Here is a 25,777-nt window from a genome sequence, read left to right on the forward strand (position 1 = left end):
CCCTGTAGGATTCAGTGACCTCAGCACACCTGCTTCTCCATTCCAGGGCCGACATAGCTCTGGGTTCCATTCTTTAAAGCAAGAGATTACACAGTTTCCAGGGTTGGCATTTTCAGTATTTAATATCCTGGAGTGACACAGAATTGAGCTTCTACTCTACCTAATGAACGTCTTCTATAACGAGCATCTTCTATGTTCCAAGCGCCGTGCCAGACGACTTCCGTGCATTTCCTTATTTAATTTTCACAGCAACACTCTGGAGGTGCTGTTATCTATTTTATGGATGAGGAAACAGAGGCTCAGATCATGCATTAGTTCGGGTTAAATTTGGTGGCAAATGGCAGGGGACTCCCAGTGGTTTACACAAGATAGCTTCCAAGATCTCCAGCAGCGACACGTTATTTCTCTAACGTGTAGAATCCCAGAGGCGAGGCAGTTGTCCTCGGTGGTTCTGCAATGGCCGGGATATAGGTTCCTCCTTGGTGTCACCTTATCCTCCATTCCCAAGGTGGCCTCACGGTCACGAAAAAGGTACAACCTTCTCTTTAAAGACATTCCCGGAAGTTTGCTGGTGCCTCTTTCTCTTATATCTCACTGGCGAAATCTCAAATATGGGGTCACATCGAGCAGCAAGGGAGGCTGAGAAATGTAGTGTAGTGTTCATTTTAGATGGTCATAAACCCAGCTGAAAATTGGCTGCTTCATTATAATATGAGCAGGTATGAGTGATTCAGAGCACAGACTACCCACAGAGCTGGACTACCTGGGTCTACCACTGTCTCCATCATTTATCAACGTGTGACTTTGGATAGTTCACGTGTTCACTGACTCAACAAATATTCAGTGAGCGCTTACTCTGTTCCAGGCACTGTTCTAGGAGCTGGGGATGCAATAGTGACCCAAAACACTAAACTTTCTGCCCTTGAGGAATTTACCTTCTAGCGGAGAGAAATAAAGGAGCTAATGGGTAAAACATACAGTGTGTCAGGTAGTATGGGGCGCTAGGAGAAAAATAAAGCAGGGAATGGGATAGAAAGTGCAATTTTAGGCAGGTTCTGGGGAGAAGCTGACATTTAAATGAAGACCTTAAGGATCTCTGGGTGGGTGTTCCAGGGAGGGGAAGTGCCAAGGCCCTGAGGCAGGATCATGTGGAAGTCATCAGGCTGGGTCCACTGTCTCTTGAGGGGGAGCTGGGAGAGTCTGCTGATATCTTAGCCATAGGGAGCAAGGCAAGGACATGGTCAAGGATGATTCCAAGCTTATTGGCCATTTCCCATTTGCCAAGAAGGGCACAGCTGAGTGCAACACGTTTGGTGCCAGGGAGGTGGGGGGCACATCAAGAGTTTGGGTTTCGACCACTTGAACTTGAGGTACCTATCAGACCTCCAAGTGGAGAGGACAAGAAGGCCTGTGGATGGATACGCATCTGGAGTTCAGGAGAAGCCCAGGCTAGACACAGATATTTAAAGGCAAGAGGCTGAACTGAGACTAAGAAAGTGGGTATGGTTATTTAATCTCGGTGCGCCTCATTGTCTTCATCTGTGTTATGAAGACTAAATGCAGTAGAAGAGAAAGCACTTAGATCATTGCTGGGCACATCTGTTTATCATGGGGGCATTGTACCTGCCTAAGCTTACAGCCCTTACTTACTGTATGGCTGATGAGTGGTGTGGGGGCTGCACTGGGGGTTCTAGAAGAGGTAGGGGCCATGCTGGGGTTCCCAGAGGCAGCAGGGGCGTTCTCCCAGAGAGCTTCCCTCAGCATCCATGGCTCTATGTAGTTCAGCCCACCTTCCACACTTAACCTCAGTCTCACTCTCCCAGACCTCCAAGCCACTGTTCCCCTCACCCCAGACTGATCACGCTCGTGCTGTTCTTTCTCCACCACTATCCCTAGTGACCCTGGCACCTCCTCCAGTTTCCATCTCCAAAGGCCCAAACCCTTTAATCCTTCTCTGACGCCTCTTCCTCCAAGAAGTCTTCCTCACTGGGGGTCCAACCCCAATCAGACATGAACTTGCCCATCTGGAAACCCTTGGAGCCCTTGGGAGACCTGTTCCTTTCTCCCTGGAGCCAAGCTACTCAGGTGCCCAGCGGCCTCCCCCTGCACCTCCAGACTGGGAGCTCCATGCAGACTGGAACCAGTCTGGTCCATCTGTGCCCTGAGGTCGGGCTCAGGGAAGGGCACCCAGCAGGCAGCCTTGTGTCTGCTGAGGGCGGATGGCGAGACGGTGGCAAGAAGCAGATGCAGTAACAGGGAAACAAGGCCGCCCGAGGCCCCTGGTGCCGAAGAGAGCAGGACTCACGCCAGGAGGACAGGTCCCATGTTAGAAGCTGCTGGAGCGCGAAGAGGGAACCATCCTGGGCCTGAGGGTGTCAGGGAGACTTCACAGGGAGGCACGGGAGAGTGAGCACAGGGTGAAGTCAGAGCACCCCAGGGCTTGGAGGAAAAGGAGGAGGGCACTCCGGGTAGGGGGCTACCTTCTGCGAAGGCTGGGGGTAGAAGTGCTCAAGGCCAGTAGAGAAGACTTGCTGCAGGCACTGGCAGGCCCAGGGACATCCTTCCAAGGCTCCTCTGTAGGGAACTGGTTTAAACACACCTGGCAGGGGGAGGGTGGTCCAGTATGCAGGGGGCTTGTGTAATGCCCATATTTTGTTGTTGACATACAGTGTTCTAGTAGTTTCATAGGAATGACCATATTTTTTAACTCAAAAAGGAGGACCCTTCAAGGTCTGACAAGGGTCAGGGCGCTCATTGGAGTGGCCACCGGGCACTGTCTTCGGCGCGAGTTGGGGAGGTGCTCAGGTCACCCTGCGCAGGGGCAGGAGCAGGGATCCGTGCTCAGGTCCAGGCCTCCATTTGCTCCTCCGTGACCCCCGCTCCCGGCCACCAAACTGCCTAGTGGCTTATGTGGTCTGGGGTGGAGATTTCCCTAGCGCGGTGGGTGATGCGGGTTTGGGGACCAGCCTAGCTAGATCCGAATCCCACCTTCCGCTTACCGGCAGTGTGGGCCAACATCTCACACCTCCAGGCCTCAGTGTCCTTTTGGCAAAGTGAGACTCATAAAAGGTCAATTGTGAAGATTCAGTGACTGAAAACAGGTGGGCTCCAGGCCCGCTGGGACGGGGGTGGGGGTTCTGTGGGGCCATGGCTCCCTGGCCTGAGCAAGCCCCACTTCCTCTCACACTTGGCCTCCCCTTCACAGACTTTAACGAGAATGGCTTCATCGATGAGGAGGACCTGCAGAGGATTGTCCTCCGACTGTTCAACAGCAACGACGTGTCCGAGGACCTGCTGGCTGACCTCACGAGCCACGTGTGTGCCGGGAGCCACACGGGCTGGGTTGGGCCGGGCCGTCCCCCAAAGCCCCTGGATGGCAGGCATGGTGGGGTGCCCTGACGGGTGGGCACATGGCTGGAGGCAACTATCCCCCAAGTTTCTGTCTTTCCTCCAAGGTCCATCCTTCCAGGGTCCCCAAGAGCAGGTGTCCAAGCCATCTGCTCCAAGGGCCCCTCCCACCCACACGGCGGTCACTGCGGGCAGGTGGCCCAACAGCGGCTTAGCCTCAGAGGGACACATCCCCTTGTCCCCTTCCCATGTTATCGCAGATGTCCTAGAGTGACAGTCCAAAGTGTGACAGGACATGAAGGCAGGCTCATGAATCTCTTTGTACTAAGACCATGGGAATCTTCAAGTGCTTGGGGTCTGGACTGAAACTAGAAGCAAAGATAACACTTTGGGAGGTCATCTCTGCCTCCTCCACCTGACTGGGCTCCTTGCAGTACGAGCCCCTGCCTGTGATTGGATACAAGTGTGGGTGGGGGGGTGTCACCCCTTTCACGTCCGCACCCATTTTCACTGTCTAGTTTGTGCTGGAGGCATGAAGGACACTCTTCCCATGATGAGACCAGCCCACAAGGCTCCAGACCTCAGTGCACATGACCTTATCTCTGCATCACCATGTCTTTGTCTGGGCTGGGGAGTAAAGGGGATGGGGAGAACATCTGCCTTATACCCCTCGCTCCTGCCCCAGGGAGGTTGGGGGACTCACATGCTAGTGAAGCACCTAGCTGAGAGCCTGGCCTATAGTAACACTTGGCATGAGACGTTGTCCCCTCTGCCTGCGACCCCGTGTCATTTTCTCATACCGGACTCCTCTCTGCTCTCTGGCTTTTTCTGCACCCCTGGCCAGGTCCTAAGTGAGTCAGATCTGGACAACGACAACATGCTATCTTTCTCGGAGTTTGAACATGCGATGGCCAAGTCTCCAGACTTCATGAAGTAAGGTGTTCTGGATTGGGGGTGGGGGGACAGGAAGTGCCCACCACAGTTGGGGGGTGGCAGGAAGAGCCAATAAAGCCCCCCAGTCTTCCTAAGGAGGTCATGAGTCTCCAGGGTACTTTGCTGATGCTTTCAGAATCAGCAAACCTGGAGCTTTGGAGAAATTAGGTAACCGAAATTTCTAAACTTTAGAAAGAGGGAATGGGGTTTAACCAGCAAAGGCAAGATGACATTCCAGGCTCTGCAAATGATGTGGGTGGCCCTGACTTCAGATGCTGGCCATCTAGAGCTGGCACACAGGGGTCTTCCCCTTGTCCAGGGGGCTCCAGGACTAACAGGCGGGTGGCCTTTTCCCCTGCCCGTCCTGCTCCCCTGCCCCCACAACTCCAGAGGTCCCCAGAAGTCAGGGATTTGCATGTGTGTGTGAAGACGCTGGTCACAGAGTACTTCCAGACCTTGTTTCATGTAGAAGGAGCGTTAAATGGTCTTCTATCTTCGTACAGACACCCTAGAGATGACTGGCCATCTCCATATTGCCCCAGCCATGTTTAATGGTCTTGTTCGGATCCTTCAAGTTATGGAGAAAGCACACCCCCCACCCCCCTCAAGAGGCAGCCCATTCATGATCCAACAGCCCTGTTAGAAGGCCCTTCTTGGGTGCAGTGGACCTCTGTTTGCCGGTGTCTGCTGCTCCTGGGCACTCTTCTGCCCTTGGTCTCATAGTCTTGGTGAATTTGATAGCAAAGCATGGCCGCCATGATGGTTTAACCAACCAATCAGAAAAAGTACAAAGCGCTAGACCTCAGAGAGTACCTGGTCAGGAACGGAAGATGGTTCATTCTCTCTCTTCTCCGTACCCAGAGCCTCTGCCTCTCCCCTCAGCTCCTTTGCACTCAGCTCAACCTGCAAACCGGAAATCTCTCCTTTGTCAGACAGGAGGCCAATTATGGCCTCCCGGCAGATGTCGGTCACTCCTAGTAGTATCTCTCAGCTCTGACTCCAGATTGGGTCAGGTGTTCACCCCTCTTCTAATCGAGTGGCGGGAGGAAAGGGCTCTCCAGGCTTTCCTGGACGCTGTGGGACCCATGTGTGAGCATCCCCTCTGACAGACAGTCCACACTTAGAACCACCCTAACTAAGGGTAATTCCTCTTCTTCCAGAACAGCCCAGCACATAACAGAGGCCAGAATCCTGTCCTCCTTGCCTTTCTCTTTGCATCTCTCCCATTTCTTCCCATTGGTTTTTGGCACCACGAGGTTCTGACACCCTTTGCTTTCTGGTGACGCTAAAAGGAGAAGGCGGCTTGGGAGGGGTTGCAATAGCTGCAAACTGGCCATGCCAGAGAGAGGGACGAGACGGTGCCACCAGGACCACTATGAACCTGGAAATTGGAGGGCACTTTAGATCTGTAGCTCAGGGTGGCTCATGGGGTGCTTTCTCTCAGCTCCTTTCGAATTCACTTCTGGGGATTTTGATGTGGCCATACCCGATCTGGCAGCCTCAAGGAGGACCACTGGAACTTGGAATTCAACCTCCTCCAGACACTGGGGAACTCTGGTCAGAAGTATGACTTGGTCCCCATCCTTCCCTCACTTCTAGACCATTGTTTATCCAATAAAGCAAAACAAAACCTTTCCCTTGCCCCACCAGCTCATTTTTGGAATACAGGATCACATAGAGGTAATTTTTATTAAGCACTGCTCATTCCAAGGCTTAAGTTTGCTGATGACACCAAGCTAGCTGGGATGACCAGACTTTTTGAGGACAGGGTCCAAATCCCAACCGCCTCACAGCAGGGACAAGGCCAAATGGGATGAAGTTTATGCAGAAAACCCACAACATTCCCTTCTTTCCCTGGAGCTACCTGACAGCATCTCTCCTGCCAACTGCACGGAGTCATGTTGGGCAGTGTTCATTCCAGCTGGTGCCTGGCTTCCCGGTCCTTGTCATGGGAGAAGACATCTAGGACCCACTTCGCACCCCCAGGCCCCAGGATGCAACATGTGGACCAGCAGTTGGGGGTTATTTGCTTTGCTCTTCAGCCAAATCCTGGAATGAATTGGGCCACCATAGGGACCCTTGGGGACCCAGGTGGTCAAGCAGTCTGGGTCACAGGAGAAGCCCCTTTTAGGGTCTCTGAGAGCTGACAGATGCCCCTCTGATGGGCACACAGTTTTTCTGGTTTACATCGTCCTCTGGGGAGGTGTCTAAACACTGGATCCCAGGGGAGGGGCTGTTTCACTGAGACATGTACTTGAACCTGCAGTGGTCTCTTTGCCTTTAGGTCCTGACTCACCCATTCAAGATGTAATAAATTTCCCATTGATGGATGGAGTCCCTTGATCAAATCTAAGAGATGCTGGAATGTTAGAGAAAACCTGTCATGTGGATACACACCTGGCCTGAGGTCCCCATCCCAGATCCTGTGTATGGAGGGGCTGTCCCCCACATCCCGTCCCCTGCCACAGAGAAGTGGGCACAGCAGCCTGGTGAGAGCAGACACTCCAGACTCCCCCCTGCAGGCATGTGACTGGGGAACCCATTCTTCCCATTTCCTTGAAGAATGGCTCAGTCCTGGGCCACCCCCTCCCATCCTATTCTAGAAATAGTCCCCGGGAGAGACACCACAGCAGCCTGTCCGTGCCTGTCTGGGAAGAATACAGAGAGAGGTTGCCGGACGCAGCTTTTTCTCTCAGGCACCGTGGGGGCTTCCAGGCTGCGTCATCCCCACCTCCCAAGTCTCCACACGGACCACAGGCAGGTTATGTAGTGGGCAAACGAGGGCTCGGGTCCAAACACTGGGTCTCTTCTAAGCTGTGGGAGCTTGGGCAATATTCTCAACCTCTGAGACTCCATGTCCTGATCAGTAAAGTGGTAATAACGCCACCTCCCTCACAAGCAAGTGTGTGGACTAAATGATGCCAAATCAGGGCTCAAACTGGAATTCCTTTGTATTTGATCCTGGTGCAGTGGCTCTGCGGTCATTTCACCTTCATTCTCGGATATGTGATCATGGGGCCTCCTCGATTACATTGGTGGAAGAAGATGGAAGGTATCTCTGTCCCGGAGTGACCTGCCTCCCAGGCTTGGGAGCCCTACAGTTCTTGGTCCTACCAGCCCCCACCTTGGGGGAGGGGTGGCAGGGGCCAATAGGTCACGGGACACTGCTTTCCACTGGCTTGAACCCCTGAGCTGAGCTTCCCACAGCCCTTAAGACTCAGTGTTGTGTGACCCTCAGGCATGTTCTTGCTATAGCCAAATGTCCCTGGAGCTCAGAAGAGAAGACCACGGGTTTGGTCGTGGCTAAAGATTTTATTCCAAAAAGCCAATCTGGTCAGAACCAGGCTCCCAGGCATCACGCTCTAAACTCAAAGTAGAGATCTCTCTTCTGCCGCTCCTGTGGGGAGACCCTCTTCCCCGAGGGGAACGTCTGGTAGGTCTTCATGTTCTCAGGGGATGCTCTTAGAAGGTGCCACTTCTTCTCCGGGGTCAGAGGAGGACTGGGGGCAGGGATGGAGTCAGCATTAGGCAGTGAGCCTGCAGGGGGAGGGATGCCCAACCGCAGCCCTGTGTGCCCAGTGTTCTAGCCCATCCTGACCTTGCTGACTGCTCATCAGCCCAACATCTGATAAGCCACCCTGCAGGTGAGACCAGAATAATTGGTATTTGCACGACAGTATAGTGGTTCAGAGAAAGAACATGGGCGTCAGATTCTGGCTCAGCTCCTGCTGGAAGTGGATGCATATAAAATGCACTAATGTGAGTACATCTGTCTCAGCTTTGTTTTGAGGAGTAAACGAGATAATGCTTATAAAGCACTTCAGTAACCCTGGACAAGGAGGAAACACTCAACAAACATTATAAGACATGGTGATGATGGTGGTGATAGTGATGGTGGTGATGGTGATGGTGATAGTGGTGATGGTGGTGATGGTGATGGTGGTAATGGTGATGATGGTAATGGTGATGATGACAGTGATGGTAATGGTGGTGATGGTGGAGATGGTGATGGTGGTGATGACGGTGATGGTGGTGGTGATGATGATGGTGGTGATGGTGATGATGGTGCTGATGATGGTGGGGATGCTGGAGATGGTGGTGATGGTGATGGTGGTGATGACAGTGATGGTGGTGATGGTGATGGTGGTGATGGTGATGATGGTGGTGATGGTGATGACGGTGATGGTGATGATGGTGATGGTGATGATGGTGATGGTGGAGATGGTAATACTGGTGATGGTGGCATAATGGTGATAGTGGTGATGGTGATGATGGTGCTGAAACTCAGGGAAGGGCAGGGATTTTCCCCAAGCCACAGTGGTGATCAGGAAAAGGGCTGAGCGCAGACACTGACCCTCCTACTCCCAATGACCTGGTTGGCCCTGTGTTGTGTGTGAAGCCATCAGCTGCATATGCCATCACATAATTTGGAGAAGTGGGGCTGGGACATCATAGGCTCCCCACAGCTGTAGGAGGTGCAGGTCCTGCCCAGAGTGATCTCAAAAGAAAATATGGCCCAGTAGAGGCCCCACACTGCCTCCAGGTTTGGTCTGACTCAGAGCCACCCAAGGGGTGAAGATGACCTAGAGTTGGTGTCAAGAGATCTCAATTTCTCCAGGTTATACCTCCAATCAGACTTTCTACCCGGCAAAGTTTCTGAGGCCATCACTAAGCCTGCTTCCCTATCTATAAAATGGGCCCATCTGTGTTACGGAGAGGAACCTACAGAGGCAGGTGTCTTTAAAACCCATTAATCTCAATGGAAAGTGTTGCTGCCTTATTCTTAATGATGGTGGCGAGGCTTCGGGCTCTTGAGGCAAGCAAAGGGTCAGCACGTAGTTGGAAACCCAAGATCTTTCCGATGACCACCTGATGCTTCCTTCCCACATGACACCTTGGCAGCATAGACTTCTGATTTCCATGCCTTGGTGTCAGGAGGGAGCTCAAGGCAAACCTGTCTGGATTATCTTGCAGAGCAGAGAGGGTCTTCTCTGGGAAGAGCAACTCTCCCGGATAAAAGCAGTGAGATTCAGGCAGTGGGGAACTTTCAGATTCAAAGCTGGACTTTGAAAGTTATTTTGTAGTCCAGAGGAGAACATTTTCTGAGCCTGGTCCGGGTTGGTGGGGGGTGAGGGGGGGGGGGGTGGTACCAATTCCAGGCTCTGTGTAGTGCCCTCTGTGTCCGCCAGAGGGCAGCAGTTCCTTGTTGCTCAGAGCAGCTGTGCCCACGTTTGGACTAGTGTAGCTGCAAGGCTGTCCAAACCTTGACCCCGTGCTGTGTGACTATCATCCTCTGCACCATAGGCTCCTTAGGGCCAGTTCTTAACTCATTTCTCACTCTGAGTGGCTGCGTGCCTGGCTGAAAGCAGGTGCCTATGGACATGTGTTTGTAGAACGCGTGAATGGAGGGAGGGCAGGCACTCACAGGTCGGTGGGGAGGGGGTACCGTTCCCACTCCTTCACAGGCAGCATGAAGTAGGGGACCCGGGGCACCATGCCCGTCTTGTCTAGATAGAACTTCCGATGCTGTTGTGCCACCTACAGCTCGACCCAAGGAAGAGATGACAGGCTGTTAGTGTTGGAGGAGCAACCCGGGGCCGCCTGCCATTCCTGCCTGCGTATACTTGGGCAAGGGGCGGGGGGCTGCCTCCCCTAATGCCCCTGTTGGAGTTCCCAACTGGGTGTCCTCTCTGAGACCAGCTCCCCATCTGTCTAATGGGGATAATGGCCCACACCACACCAACTTTGCTAGGGAGAGTAAACGAGACAAGCGACCAGCAGAAGGAAGGTATGTGAATCTTGCCTGAGCAGGTGACACAGTTTGTTTCTCCCTCCCCCCGCCCCCCATGATGGAGACCAAAGGTCTTTCCGTGTCCATTGACATGGTCCTCCAGCCCCCGGATGTCTCACAGCATTGACCCGATCCTCTCCCTGGAGAGGCTGCCTTCTCACACGGTTCTCTGCCCTGAGGACCAGGAGATACCCGAGTCCTTGAACTCAGGCTGGAGGGTTGTTTGCAAGAGACCGCGGCGGGGTGGGAGGGGTGGTTCTAGGAACGCAGCAGAGAATGAGCCCTGGACCCTGTGAGCTGGGCAAGCACGTCAGTGGTCAGTGCCTGTGTCCACAAGGATGTGTCTGAACCAGACCGAGAGGAAGCTTTAAGAGCCACAGGGGCAGGACCAGAACGCCAGGGGACAGGCAGCTAGTGTTTGGGGCTGGGGTTGACTCTGGGGTACATCCTCAGAAATCTGGGAGACAGAGGCATTGGGTGGGCACCAGGACCCAGGTGGGCAAGTACAGTTGGGGCAGGGGGCTTAGTGGGCCGTATGTCTGTGTTGGGTGGGCTCAACCTGAAGGTGAATTTTTGGCCTTTTACTCCAGTAGGAAGTAAGCTACAGTCCACTGGGCTATGGGGCAGAGGGGAGGGCGGGCACATCCCCAAAGGCTCCAGCTCTACCGGCAGTGGGGGTGAGCGAGGGCAAGAGTCCTTGCCAGCTCAGGGGCTCAGAAAAAGGAAACAGGGGCGCCTGGGTGGCTCAGTGGGTTAAGCCGCTGCCTTCGGCTCAGGTCATGATCTCGGGGTCCTGGGATCGAGTCCCGCATCGGGCTCTCTGCTCAGCAGGGAGCCCGCTTCCCCCTCTCTCTCTGCCTGCCTCTCTGTCTACTGTGATCTCTCTCTGTCAAATAAATAAATAAATAAAATCTTTAAAAAAAAAAAAAAAAAAAAAAAAAAAAAAAAAGAAAAAGGAAACAAAGTGACCCTTTGAGGGTGAGAGGTCTCCTCTGGCCCCACCGTCGCTCTAACCCTCTTCCCCCAACCACCAGGGAAAGGAGGCAGCCGCCCAGGCCAGGGCATCCCACCTGGTAGAACCCCGCGAGCTGGGTGGAGCGGTCACTGTCCAGGTTGAAGCGGGTGTAGACAGGAGTGTGCAGCCAGCGGTCCCGGGTGTGGGAGCGCTTACTCAGCACCAGGTCGGGGTTGGAGGAGAAGAGGGTTGGGAAGTGGCCGCCTGTGCTGAAAGGAGTGTGGCTCTTCTCCAGGGCTGCGTTGCGTTGGTCCTGGAAGTACTTGAGGGTGGTGGTGCCATAGGGGGAGCCGAAAGCGAAGGCCACACTGGGAACATGGCCTTGGTACCTGCCATGGTAATGAGGGGTAGCGGAACGGGAGGGGAGATCAGTGCGAGGTTCCAGGGCCAGTTCCAAGAGAGGCGCCGAAAACCCAGGAATGGGGCCAGTGGGCCCCATGGGTCACTTCCGGGCCTTGAGAAGCTTCCCTGAGAGGTGCTGCCCAGTTTGGGGCTCCAGGGCAGGATAAGGGAAAGAGACTCTGGGCCTCTTCCTCCCCCTAGAGGACTGTCATCCTTGCAGACCAGAGGCTGAGGCAGGAGCGGGAGCCCCAGGGTCCCATCCTGAGCCCTGAGCAAGCCTGCAGGCAAGTCACTCTCCATTCAGAAGATGGGGAGGCCTCCTGCCACCGGCTTATTAAGGGTAGAGGACGTCAGAAGTCGGTGGGAACATAGCAGTGGGACAATGCTGTTACTTGCAGCCGAGGCCTGGGTTAACGTGCTAGAGACTGGCTTGAGTTGAGCGACCTTGCGACGCGCCCCTCACACGGGCTGCCAGGAGCTCCGTTGCCCTCTGCAAACCTGGAGGCTGGAGACCGGCGAGAGGGACAGGGGCTGGTGAGCAGGGCCCCTCGGAGAACCAGACAAACCACGCATGCACAGGACACTAGGGAGCCCCAGTCTGGTGAGATTTACAGAGAGCCAAGCTTGCTGTGGCCAAGTGAGGGGTGATCGGGCGACCCCCAAGGAGCAGGAGCGTCAGACTTTGTGCAAGAGACAGAGACCAGTGGCTTCCCAGTCAGTGTTTCTCACCCCCTAAAACCCGGCCCGGACCCCATAGTGCCCTTGAAATGGCCCTTGACAAGGCCATCCCGGGTCCTCTACAGCACTACAGCAGGGATCTCAGTCTTCTCGAAACGCTGCTCCTGGATTTTAGGACACGGTTCCCTCCTTGTCTGCTGGTCTTCACCTGACTTTCTGACTGTTCCTTCTTGGTACCCCCCTCGTGATGCGTCTTTTCTGCTCTTTTCCTCTGGGGTCCGTCCTGAGCCCACACAGTCCCTGGGAAGAGGGTATTCAGGCCGAGCCCTTAACCTTCACCCTTGGGTGGCTGGCCCTCGGTCTTCATCTCCTGCCTGGAAGTTCCCTCGGACTCCCGTACACCGTGGCACACGAGACTTCTCCCTCAGATGGCCCAAGCACTCTCTCTCCCCAGCACCTCTCCAACAGCTAGCCATCTCGGTGAAAAGCACTCATCAGATGGCCAAGTCAGAAACCTGGCATCCACCTCCCACAGCCTCATCTATCTCATGCCATCAGCCCCCAAGCCCCGGGGCTCCACACCATCCCAAGCTTGGGCCACACTGCCTCTTATCTGGACTGTGGCCACAGCAGCCTCCTATCCTCCCAACCATGTTCTTACCTCCTCCCCCATTCCCATACTCCAGCCTGACTGACCTTTCTAAAGTCAAGCCCTTAGCATTGCATTCAAAGCCGTCTGGGAGCTGACCTTGCCTCCCTCTCCAGCCCCCACCATGTAACTTCTCTTTCTCCCTCCCCCTAGTTGTCTCTCCCGTGGGGTTTGCCATCAGGAATGCCTGCCCTCTCCCCTGGCTCCTGAGGCTTGCCCCCAGTACTAACGGATCCTTTAAGGCCTGCTCTGTGGGGCTCCAGGGTGGCTCTTGATTTCAGCTGAGGTCATGACCTCAGGGTTGTGAGATCGAGCCCCATGCCAGGCTCCAGGCTCAGCACAGAGTCTGCTTGGGATTCTCTCTCCCTCTCCCTCTGCCCCTCCCCTGCTCATGCTCTATTTCTCTCTCAAATAAATAAATAAATCTCTAAAAAAAAAAAACAAAAACAAAAAAACAGACCCGCCCTATCACTTCTCTGAAGATCCTTTCCTTGCCACCTCTTCCAGGTCTAGGTGGGTCCTGCTCTCTGCCCTCCTCCCACCACTAGCCAAACCTCCTCCGAATGCTCTCGTCACTGTCTCTGTCTCTGTCTCTGCCACGAGGCGGGGAGCGTCTCGAGCACAGCTGGCTCACATCTTCCCCCTGGGTCCCCAGTTTGCCATACCAGGTCTGGCATGCAGTCTGGGATGGAAATGTTTAGGAAACAAAGAAAATGAGTCGTTGCGTGCCTACAGCATCAGTGATGTTTCCGGTCAGACCCACTCACACAAATGCCTGACGGACCGCCGTGCTGCAGGGACCCCTAGTACCTCCCCCGGGGCCTCCCCTGCTGGGAGGCTGGACACCTTGTCTATGCTAAGCTTCTCTTACCAGGGAAGCCCCAGGGAGTGCAGGAAGCCTGTGGGGTCCCTGCGACATCACGGGCTTCCCCGACTCCCCAGGCCACAGGGCACTGGGGTCTGAGATCCAAGCTTGAGGGTTACCTGCAGCAGCTGCTCTGGGTCTCGACCCCCCACCAATAAAATGAGAGAGCACTGCGTGGCTTCCCTCCTCACATCTTCAGGTGGGAGTCAGGAAAGCCAAGCGGGGGGATTACTACCAGGCCTTCCACTGCAGGCAAAACAAAACAGGAGCCCCTCCCTGCTTCCTGCCCCTACCTCCCCTCGCCAGCTGTGCCTTTCTAGAATCTTACAGCATGTGAGGTTGCCTGGGCCCAAGCAGGCAGTGAGGGGAGACGACTTCCACTGCACTCAGGCATTGGTCCAGGCTTACCTCTCCTGTCTGTGGCTTCTCTCTGCCCTTGAGACCATGACCCTCGGGATCCTAACCCGCACCCCCCTGCCTTTGCCCTGCTGCTGGCTCCTCCTGAGTTCCTGGCTGATGGCTCACTCTCCTTCTCTCCCGGAAAGATGGCAGGGCTGGTGATGCTTGTGAGGTCACCGTGGCCACTTCTGGTCCCGAGTCCTCTTCTTTCCCATGGTTTGCCCCCCTCCTGGGTCTGGAGCCTCCCCTCCTGCCCTTCCCCTGCCCCCATCAGTCTCTCTCTATTTCTCTCAGCCTCAGTCCTCCCGCCTTGCCATCGATACTCTCCCGCTCTCTTAGCTTCTTCCCCTCTGCCTACAAACACGCACATTCGCGTGCATTTTTCCCAGGCTGCAGAATCCGCTCCGTGGGCCTCGCATCCCACCCTTTCTCTCCCTTTAGTCCTGAATTTTCTCCACGGAATGTTCTGCAACTTCTGCCTTTGCTTCTTCCTCTCCCATTCTTTCCTTGATCTCCCTCAGTCCGACTTCTCACCACCCCCACCCCAGCTTAAATGTTGAGCCTGTTTTTTCATTAAGGTAATGTAAGATCGTCCAATTGCCAAATCCAGCATCCTCGGTTCAGCCTCTCTCTGCAACACTCATGCTGATGAAGAAACTCATTTGCAAGAAACACAACCTGAGTGGTAGAAGCAGAGTTCCTGAGGGTTCTTTGTGCTATAGATGAAACCTAATAAAAATATAAGCTCGACAGTCAAGCAGTCAGAGACCAGCAGTAGGGATACGCTTCCTTTCACGTGGAGGGAGCGCCCCATGGATGTGCCTCTGCCCCCTGCTTGTCCTCCCACCTTCAGGTGGAAGAACATCAGGCTGGTGGGCTGAAGCATGTTGAAGCCCACCCATCCCTCACTCTTTTCCTTGGAAGCACGCCAGCCCACAGGGCTCCTCTGTGCTGTTTTGCGTGGACACACTGCCCTTCAGTAGGAGAGCCTGTCCCGAGTCAACCCTGCCACCTCCTTCTGGGGTTCGGTATCAGCCCTGTTGTCCCATAACAGCTTTCACTCTTTTATCTTATTTCTCCAGTGGTTCAGAAGGCAGGCATGAAAGAGATGCTGGTCATCAGATGCTGTCAAACCCCAATAAAAAGAAAATAAAGCGATAGCATGAAAATGAAAGAAAGGTTGTCCGCAACATTCTGTAGGGACAAGAGCGTGACCCAAGAACATCAGACTGGCCAGCCGACCATCCTGTTAAAAAGGCAGCCACTGGTCCTTTCCCGGCAAGAAAGAGCTCAGGAACCAAAGCCACCCATAGGCTCTCCTTGCAAGTAGCATTCAGTGACGAAAATCTGCCAGGGAAGAGATGATTCAAAAGAAATACCCAGGAATGCAGGGTGGTTAGTTTCAAATCTATTTCAGTCCTAGAACTAGAAATAGCAGCTAGGTGAAGGCTGGTGGCAGCACAGAGTGGAAATGTTATAAAACCTGTCAAAGGGAAAAATAATTTCGGCAACAAAAATTGGGGAGGTGGGTGGAGGGGCGATGGGAGCGCACCCACGAAGAATTTATAAGCAGAGTCAACCCATGGCGTCTAAATTTAAAACGTGTCGTTGAAAAATACACAACACAGTGACTCTCACCCCTGGATGGTTTTTATCCTCCCTCCCTCCCTCTCCTTTAGAGAGATCTTTTAGGAATTAATATTTCTTGAGCTGAATTAGCATTTATCTAAAGTCTGGGTATTCTTCCATTTTATGCCAACATTTTTCTCTTTGGTGGAGTCCTAGTAAGTTTACATTTCGTGATTTTCGTTCTAAAATAGCAAATGTAGCAAGATCGTATTTTTATAAAATTGCTTTGTCTATCTTTCTATCCACCCAGCCAGCCAGCCGTCGAGTTTTTTTTGCTGAACAGACGCACAACGAGGACTGTGGAAGGAAGTTCACCAAAAACTAAAAAGGGTTAATTCTAGGTGTTTGGATTAGGGTGTTTTTTTCTGCTTTGTACGTGTATCTTTTTTTTTTTTTTTAAGACAGCGAGATAGTGTTAAGAATTACTTTAGTGCGAACCTACTGTGTGCCGGGTGTTGGGGATCTAGAAGTCCTCAAGGCTCAGCCCTTTCTCCTCCCACCTACCCCCTCATTCTGAATTGACGGTGTTACACGGTGTACATGCAGGAGCTCCGATGCCTTTAAATTTGGGGAGGGAGGCCCATTCCCCAGGGTGGGGGGCAGTATTGGTGGAGTCCCATGAAGGACCTTCTGCTGGGATCAGACTTTGACGAGGACCTCAGTGTGGAGGGGGACGGCCTGGAAGCTCTTTCTCTTCCTCGGCTTATCTTCCAGGTGCTTCCAGATGCCCCAGGGTCATCGTCTCTTTTCAGAGACCCACTCCCTCCGGAAGAGCTCATTTATGCTAGACTTCCAATACCGCCCATTCACCAAGGATGCCCAGAGCCATGTCTCTGTGTTTCTTCTCCCAGCTACGGATCCACACACGTGGTTGTCCACACGGAGCTTGCCCCCGAGTACCAGATGCAGAAGGATGGGTACCAGCCTGCTCTTCCTCCTCCTGGATAGCTCTGCCTGGCTTAATGACACTCATATTCACCCCTCACCAGCCAGAAACTGGGATTCAGGCCATCTACCCTTCTCCATCCCCCTCTTTTGTCCCTAAGCCCTGCGACTCTCCCACAGCTGCCAGCCTGGCTTTTTGCTTACTGGGACCATCTTGAGTCTCCCAGCCACTCTCCCAGACCGAGTCTCACCCTCCAGCCTGCCATCCACACTTCAGCCAGAATGACCTTTCTCAAACGTGCTTCACAGCACCAAGGCTCACCTCTCCCTTCTTGCTTCCCCACGAGTGCCCAAGGCCCCGGAAGCGTCATGTCTCTGGGACCTCACAGGCTGTCCACACCTCTGAGCCTTCGCACACATCCACTTGCCCCAGGACGCCATGTCCCCTCTTGCCCCTAGAGGTTCCCCACCCACTCACAGAACCAGGGCTCTCTGTCGCCTTCCCTAACCACTCCCCTCTGCCGAGTGTGAGCGTGTCACAGTCGTCTACGTCCTCTGCTAATCTGTTCTCCTCCAGCCTCAGCACCTACGCAGCACCTAGCATAGGACTAGTGCTCAATAAATGTCCGGGAGGAGACCAAAGTCCCGAAACCCGGGGGGAACCACGTCCCAGAACACTGCTCCCAAGGGGCTTGGCTCTGATCTGCAGAGAGCACGTGGGCACAGGGCGTCCCACCCACGGGAGCCTTTGCGTTCCTCGGAAGAAAGGAGCTATAGAAATGTGACGTGTTCCCGTGATTCTTGTCTTCACCACCCCCAGGCTCTCTGCCATAGTCCTCCTCTGCTCCCCGATTTTCCACCTTCTCTGAATGCCAAGATATTTGCATCCCAATAGAACAGAAGCCCTCTCCTCCGCAGCAATCCGCAATCAGCAGTCCTCCGGTAGTTGGATTCCGGATCCTGCTCGGGGCTTGCTGCTCCGGGAGGGGCGCAGGTGAGCACACGTTGGTGCACACGTCCACATTCCGATAGCACTCAGAGGGCACGCCTCGGCAAGCCAGGTCTGTGTCCCCTGGACGCACTTGCGGTTCTGTGCCTTGAGTGGGACCCTGTGTGGTTGCATGGCTGACCCTGTGTGGTTGCATGGCCGGCCGTGGTGGAAAGAACAGAGGGGAATGGCAGGAACGGCAGGCAGGTTGCATAACGGGGGATCCAACAGGCCCTATGGTGCAGCCACACCTCCTCCTTGATGCCCTCCTCTGCTGCTGGGCTCCTTGGCCCCCTGCACAGGAGCTGGGAGACCGTGCTCAGCCAGGTCCCTAGGCAATGATCCCGTGTGCATCCCTGTGAGCACAGAGAACAGTCCCTCCCTGCCTCTTGACGGCCCTGGTGTGCCCCATACCTGACATTAAAATTAATTACCATGCCATCAGAGATCCCATGAGCAGCCTTATTAACTAATTAACTTGTGACTGTTCAGCACGTCCTCATTCCACCCGCACCTCCTTCTTTAAGACACTTCCTGCTGAGTACAGGGCCATCAGATCCTTCCCCTGGGCAAAAACTTTCAAGGGCTCCCCATCGTCTAGGAAATTAAGTACAAAGGAGCCAGACGCTCTAGGCCCTGCTTGACGTGGGCCTCTGGGAGCATCTTTTCAACTTTCCCAGCCACTTCCATGTCACAGCTTTTCTACTCCAGCTAAAAGGCTTTTGCTGCTTTGGAAGCGAATCTGGCCAGCACCTCCAGCTTTCTTTGGGCCATCCCCTCTCCCGAAGACACTCCTCTCCTCCTCTCCCTGCCTTGGGATCTTAGCCATCCCTCAAGGTCCATTTCCAAGACTTTTCCATGGAGCCACCCACAGACCATGCTTGTCCTCTCCATTGAACTGTCTGTGCCCTTTGTGACTCTTTTTTTTAATTTAAGTTTTTATGTATTTAAGTCATTTCTACACCCAATGTGGGGCTCAAACTCATTGACCCCAAAATCAAGAGTCGCCAGGCTCTTCCCACTGAGCCAGCCAGGTGTCTCCATTTGTGACTCTTTTATGTCCCAGGTCACATTCTGGCTGTATTGTAATTACCTGCGCCTTTAGTCTAGTCTCTTTCTGAAGTATAAAGTCCGTGGGGAGAGAGGGGAGGTGTTCTCCTCCTGTCCGCATCCTGTCACTCCTGGCTCTCCAGAGAGGCTCTGTACATATTTGTTGAAATGAACTGACATGTGGAGGCACATTTTAAAAGGCTGATGATTCTTCTAGAAAGACAAAGCCTAGGTCTCCAGGAGCCCCTGGTCCCCTTCTTAGGAAGGCTCCCCAGTTCTGTTGGGCTACGTGAGAGGCATCAGCTGCCTATCTGGGCACTTGGACTCTCCTACATCCCTTTGGCATGTGACCTTTGTTTTGTAGCCGAGGACGCTGTGGCCTTTGAGTCTTTGCGGCTGCACTTCCATGGCCAGGGCCTGGGCGGAAATGGAAGGGGCTCCCCTGTCCCGGCCTGGCCCACACCTGTCTCAGCCCAGAGGTGACACCTCAGGTCTGCAGCAACTGGCAGGAGGCAGGGGTGTGAAAGAGGAGGCTGGTCCTGGCTCCCATGGCTGAAGGACGCTGATTACTAAAGTTCCAGGGTTTTTCTAAGCTGCTGCTAAACGAGCCAGTATTAAAAATTGAATTATAAAAAAATTAAAGTATGTGAAGTCACAATTAAAGAAATTATATTGAAAACAAAGGTAAGAAACACTCGAAACTGATCACTACCTAATGATGTCACTGTTTTGCCGCTGTCTGTATTCTGGAGCTTAGTCGTGTCTCCTGTGTGTGTAGGGTGGATTTACCGGGTGTGTGAGCTGCTCTGCGTCTCTCCCCAGCTCTGCACCCGGACACGGTGACGATAGCCTGAAATCATCCATGGTAGGAGTGTTTATGCTACAGATAGGGGATGAACGCTACAAATCAAGGCTTTTTCCCTCCAGAGAGCTGGTTGTCTAGGGATTCTGGGCAAGGGGATACAGTCACCTTTGTGCGACTACCGTCTTGAGAATGTCCTCTTGAGAGTGGAATACATTGACTTCAGGGTTTTGCGGCCCCTAAGGCTCAGGTCCAGATCAGTGGCAGATAAGGATCAAGCTGCCCCTCCGGGCAAACAGAGGGAAGGGAGGGAGGGAACACAAGTCCCCTGCCCTTGCTCCTGGTGAGAGCCCCTGGGCAGAGCTGGGGGCATCAGGGGCAGCAGTAGTCCAGCCAGGAATGAAGGCACAGTGGCGGGTCAAGGGTTTGGTGAGGCATGGCAGGAGGCTGAGAGCAAGGGGCTGGGTACCACTTAGATCTGAAGTGCAAGCAGGAGGCACAGAACCCCACTGAGGTCAGCATCATCCCTTGAGAAGCCTTACAATCCCGGGACTCAGACCCAAGAATTCCCTGCTACTGCAGGGAGGGCGGGCTGTGCTGCCCAGAGCAACAAGGGATCAGGTGAAGCTCCCTGGCAACGAGCCTGAAGCCCAGCAACATCCTGTCTCCCTTGGTACCCAGAATCAGGCCTTGAGCACGGCAGGGATCTAACTAATGGTAACAGATAACAACTGGAGGGATTGAGGAAAGCCTGGGTGCTGAAGTCACACAGACAAGGTGGGGTAACTTGACCCTAGATAAGCGGTTCGTCTCTCATCTGGGTTGTTGCAAAGGTTTTTTAGAGAAAGTTTGTAAGGAGCCCCACACAGTGCCGGCACATAGTAGGTGCTCGTGCCCGGGGGCTCACAATTCCGGCTCTTCAGTCACCAGCTTGCAACTCAGGCAAGTTCCCCCGCTCCCCCTGGCAGACCTCAGTGACCACTTTTCTGGAGCAGCACAGGGCTGGGCTACATGATCTCCAAGGTCCTAACCCCTGTAAATATTCGCTGCCGCTAAGAGTGAAACTGGTAAGGGGGCTGCTTTGAGTGTCAGAAGAGACGCTGTGCTTACAATCCTGTGATTAATATTTGAAAAGACACACAAAAATGATAATTATCCAAGTGTGGTGGGGGAACCTTGGATTCTTTCATTAAGTTAACAAAATGAGGTAGCAGTTAGAAACAAAAGCTAACTTCATTCATTCCTCATCGATGAGGATCTGAGGGACAGCATATCCCTCCCAGAAAGATCCGTGGCAAAAGCCTCAGGTACAGACTGAGCTAGCCTTCTTTATGATTCACTTGTTATCACAATTTCTAGATCAATAACAGAACAGGGTGCTCGAGGGAACCGCAGACAAATGGCATGGACCAACCCAGAATCGCTTCTGAAATATGCAGCCTCCCCTGGCCTCCGACAGAGTAGGGGACACTTGGGGAGGGTTAGATCCCACTTGGGGACGGCAGGGAGCTGAAGAAAAAAAATATGTTAATGTATAGAATGAAATCCTATGGTAAACACCAAGAATGTGGTATTAACACCACTATCAAGGGCTGCCAAGATGGCTTTGAACTAAGCCTTATGGGATTACACTATAATGGGACGCATCGAGGGCTGCCCAGTGCTTGTCTGTCTTATCACAGCTGGGACAGCGCAAGCGCTTGGCGGGTCTTTATCAAAGGAATGCCTAAATGAAGGAAAAGATCATAGGAAAATCATAAGCCACCTTTTCTAACACCCCTGGCTTGACATCGGGAGGGTCTCGGATCCTCGTCCCTGTCCTCCATGCCCCAGGGCAACTGGTGGGAGAGAGAAGAGCCTCTTACACTCTGGGAGAAAAGGTTGGGAGTGGAAATCTCAGACACCGTGGGACAAGGGGCCACAGAATGGAAGAGACAGTCAGACTTGCATCTTAGATGTTTGGAGCTTGGTGGCAGCCCGAGAAAGGAAAGGTAGGTTTGACCCTGCATCTGAAAATGCTAAGGGCAAGGCTGATCTGGGGACTGGGAAGTCCTGGGAGGATTAAGTGAGATCAGTGGGAGAATCGACCACAAAGTCGGAGGCCAGTGCACATCTCTCAGCAACAACAAGCACGGCCCCATGGGCCGTGCCACATTCTCTGAAACCCACCCAGGCGCCCACCCGGTCTCCCGAAGTCCTTCATCTGACAAACCCGGCTTTTGCGAAAATCCTGGGTGCATCACCGCGGGCTGGGGCCCGAAAAGCCAGCTCCCTTCTTGGGCCCCCCATGCTCTTGCTCCCGCCCAGGTGTCTCCAAACACCAACCTCACGCTCCTCCCCCTTCCCCGGGCCACTCGATGGGGACCCACTTTCTACAAAGGGGGACACAGAGAGCCACCCTGAGCGCACCAGCCCCAGGGTAGGCCACCCAGCAGGTGAACGACTGGCGCTCTCTGTTTCTTCAAACCCCAGAGCCAGAGGAGGGTTGGGGTGAGGGGGGAGACGCAGACTTCGACCCCCGGAGTTCAGGCGGGGGGCTGGGTGCGCGGCGGCCTTACCCTGGCATGAGGCCGGGGGGTACGTAAGCAGCATTGAATTCGGTCAGGAGCGTGCCCGCGCTGCGGGAAGCCATGGTGGGTGCGGCGAGCGCGCAGCGAGCCCGGCGCCCCAGGGCTCCCCGCCCGACGGTAAACAGCCCGGGGTCACCTGGCAACGCGCGCCTGGCAACGACTGGACTGGGGCCGAGGGGAAGACGAGTTCCGGAGGGGCTCCCAGACCTCCCCAAGCGTGCTCTCCCGGGGATCCCGCCAATCGCCCCCCCCCCCAAGCGGGGCTCCCGCGCCCAGGAATGGGCTGATCTCTCTGCTTCCCCGCATGCCCGAGTGTGGTGGCGCCCAGATGCCGGATGAAGGTGAAAACTCGCTGGAGAGGCCCGGTGGGGGATGCGCCCAGAGTGCCCTTCTGTCCCCTGCAGGGCCCAGGACCGGCCCAGCGCCCTCGCTGCGGAGGCGGAGCAGAAAGCGACAGCCCCATCACGGCTCTGCCCGCGTACCCCAGCTCCTCGGAAGGGAATGAAGGGAATTGTCTTCCTACTCTCTCGTCTCTCCCTAGGAACTTCCTTCTCGCCTCGTCTTGCCTGTCACACTACTCCACGAGAGTGGTTTATCAGTAAGGGGCAAAAAGCAAATCTTGGGAAGATCTGGATGTGTGATGTACACCGGGTTGGCTTGTTTGCAGCAGAAAGCAAACTTACCCAAGTCCCCGGTGAGGGTTCCTTATAATAATGTCTCCCTCCTGCAACCAGTGCCCTCACACCCGGTTCTCCAGCGCCCCTCATCCCAGCCCTGGTCTTTAACTGGGGCGTGAAAGAGCCGTGACAGCCTCCAAGGCGACATGCTCTTCGGGGCTTGGAGCCAAACCTGTCTCCCAGCTCCCTTGCAGCAGTCCTGGTATCAGCAAAAGTGCTCTGCCATTTACCCTTGGCCTTCACGGTTTCATTCAGTCTTGTCCAAGAAGTGTCATCTTCACAGTTTGAATCTGTAAATGGCAGCTAATGAAGACCACAGACACGAATGAACTTGCAGGACGCTTTTGCAACCAGAATTGTCAAAAGGCTTTCGCTGAGAGATAACAGTGGGATTGGGGGGAGCCATGGGCTTCCAAAGAATGCAAGACGCAGGAGAACTGAGGTCTGGGGAGGAAAAGAGACTGTCCCGGAATGAGTGGTGGGAGACCAGGCAGAAACGCTCTCCACCAGTCCTTCAAACTGCAGTCACATCTGTGTGTTTCTAAATTCCCCCAAGCAGAATAGGAGCAATAATAAGAAAAACATTTGTTTTTTTTTTAAAGATTATTTATTTATTTATTTATTTGACAGACAGAGATCACAAGTAGGCAGAGAGGCAGGCAGAGAGAGAGAGAGGAGGAAGCAGGCTCCCCGCTGAGCAGAGAGCCCCGATGCGGGGCTCGATCCCAGGACCCCGGGACCATGACCCAAGCCGAAGGCAGAGGCTTTAACCCACTGAGCCACCCAGGTGCCCCAAGAAAAACATTTGTAAAAGTTGTAAAAGAACAGCTCTCAGTTCAGGTGTGCTGTACGCCAGGAAGGTGCTCCCCTCCCCCACCGCCAAGGTCAAGTGCCCACTCCCTCCCCCATCATGACTTCCCAGCTGGTGGTGTCTAGAACCCAGGACCCTTCCGGCGAGGCTTCTGCTTGGGGTCCAATACCGTATCACATTCACCCCTGAATCCCCAGCACCTGGTACTAGGAGGAGCTAGTATATGTTGAATAAATTTTACAGTAAGAGTTACAGAAATGTGTAATAGTAGGTAGAGTGGAAATTAAAAGGTGAGGTCTGGCTTAGGTTTCAGAGGGTCAGCTGGCTCGGCTAAGGGGTGCTGTGTGTTGGCGGAGTGGAATTACTACCATCTTATCAATATAGAAACTGAGGTTCAGCCAAGCTCAATGCTTTGTTTAGGACAAGTTCATGGGCTTTTTCCTAAAGAGGCTCACTCACCCCCTGCAGGAGAGAACCACCAGAGGGCCTGGGGAGGAGATGCATCTCTTTTTCCTATCAAGTCTTACAAATAAAGCTAGTTTTTTTTTTTTTTTTTTTAAAGAGACATTAAACTTACCTGGTTTTAAACATTTGGCGGATATTCTTTTGTATTCAATAAATACAATAGACTGAAATACTCTTTGCTTCATTGTGGCTAGATAAAAGTGAGAATGGAGAGCAGGAACTGAGGAAGGAAAGGGAGAGAAGGAAATAGAACACAAACAGAAAAAGAAAAAGAAGGCAATGTAACAAGGAATCCTCTAGAAGGACGCTCCTGTGACATCCTGCAGGTCACTGGACTGTAGAATTCAAAGGGAGTAACCTCTTGTTAGCATGCTGTGAAAATTTGAAGCTCTCCTTTTTGAACCTTTAGGCTCTGTTCCCCTTATCCCGTCAACCTTCTATGGGTATCCTGTTATACCCAGGATTCCATGCGAGGCTCTGGGACTGCAAAGATGCAGGGCAGCAGGGTCTCCCTGTGGTGAAAATGAAGCAGTGATATGAGAGGGGTGGGGAGGCACAGATGAGGACCCCCACCCGGTCTGAGCGAAGATGTGGGTGCAGAGGCACTTTCAGGATTGGGCATCAGTTGGGGCGAGTCCGGGCCAGAAGGCAGTGTGGAGTGGGAGCACTCCCTGCAGAGCAAACCGCCAGAGGAAGGGGCAGATGGCCTTGCAGAGGCTCTGGGTTCCGGAATCCTGGTCCCTGGGCTCCCTTTCATTATAAGCCTCTCTTGTTGCTGGAAGAGACGGCCATTCTTTTTCAGTCCTTGGAAATTTTGCCAGATATCCCTTCCCTGCGCCCCCCAAACCCAGCAGCTAATTGGACACAAATCCTGACAGTTCTGCTCCAGTGAGGCTCACCGGCCCAGCCTTCTCCATCCCCGCGCCCAGGATGGGGGGAGGTTAGCTGCCTTAAGCATTGCCCTTAGTAGAACATTTGCCTCTGACGCTTTCACACTGGGGCAGTTCCCATCATGCGGAGCCTGGATTCTGAGCTCCCATCTTCTCAGATCCAGGGATCCCAAAGCAGGAGGTCAGGACCCCACCTCCTGGGGGTACAATGTCCCCAAGGGCAGGTGGGGGAAGTAACATCTCCTTTTTCTCAGGGCTCCCTTTCTGACAGCAGCCACCAGACACAGCCTTAATGGTGTCTGGTGGATGCTGATTTTCCAGCGGGCGTTGGGGGGGGGGGGGCGGATTTCTATGTGGCACAGTGGGACCCAGCCAGGCCTGACCCATCCAGGTTCCCTGAGCCTCACGGACACCAGCAGCCCTGGTGGCCAGCTGGACTGGGGGCATGAATCCCCTTGAAACACCAGTGCAACAGGCCAGCCTCCAGTGCACACAGATGGTAGAGCTCCTTGCACTCACACTTCACACTCGAGTGCGAGCCCCTCTGCCCACTCCTGGTGGCTGCACTGGCCTAGCAGGGCACAGCAGAGCGGGGTGGAGAGGGGGGCAGGAGCGTCAGCCCCAGGGGGCTGGGAGAGGCTGGGCAGGGCTTTATCTAGGAGCAGGCGGCTGCTGAATAATGAATTCCGACTCCAACTCCGAGCCTGCATTCCCCAGGCTGCACGCAGGGCACACCACACACACGCACACACATACACCAATACGCACTGGGCTGACAACTTGGAGGGGCGGGCACTGGCAGGGCTGTGAGGCTCTGTGAACCGCTGGAGGGAGCAGCTCTCTGGCTCGGTTGCCTGGGTCTCTGTGGGCAGCATCCGAGGGGGCGCAGGAGGCGGGAGCAGCAGAGCAGAGAGGGAGAGGAGGGAGGCGTGTGCGTGTGAGCCGAGCTCCACCAGACTCACTCCTTCCCCAGCCGCTCCCGCCCACCGG

At 54.1% G+C, this 25,777-nt stretch overlaps 2 protein-coding genes across 2 annotated transcripts in view; one reads left to right on the forward strand and one right to left on the reverse strand.

The window, feature by feature from the left end:
• Positions 1 to 5,756, forward strand: part of CIB4 (calcium and integrin binding family member 4) — a gene marked incomplete at both ends in the record, with an annotated part of 48,142 nt that extends 42,386 nt beyond the window's left edge. Inside the window, 5 exon segments of the mRNA XM_080814392.1 lie at positions 1,956 to 1,987; positions 1,990 to 2,085; positions 3,206 to 3,315; positions 4,193 to 4,281; positions 5,726 to 5,756. Coding sequence (XP_080670518.1) covers positions 1,956 to 1,987; positions 1,990 to 2,085; positions 3,206 to 3,315; positions 4,193 to 4,281; positions 5,726 to 5,756 — 358 coding nt within the window.
• Positions 5,757 to 7,636: 1,880 nt separating this feature from the next.
• Positions 7,637 to 22,006, reverse strand: CIMIP2C (ciliary microtubule inner protein 2C; the record flags this gene model as incomplete). Its single annotated transcript, XM_080814468.1, has 4 exons — positions 7,637 to 7,781; positions 9,707 to 9,819; positions 11,143 to 11,416; positions 21,933 to 22,006. The coding sequence occupies 4 exons, from the start codon at positions 22,004 to 22,006 to the stop codon at positions 7,637 to 7,639; spliced, it is 606 nt and encodes a 201-aa protein (XP_080670594.1).
• Positions 22,007 to 25,777: the final 3,771 nt, after the last annotated feature.

This window comes from Martes martes (assembly GCF_963455335.1).
Source record: "Martes martes genome assembly, chromosome: 9".
NCBI classification, from domain to species: Eukaryota; Metazoa; Chordata; class Mammalia; order Carnivora; family Mustelidae; genus Martes; species Martes martes.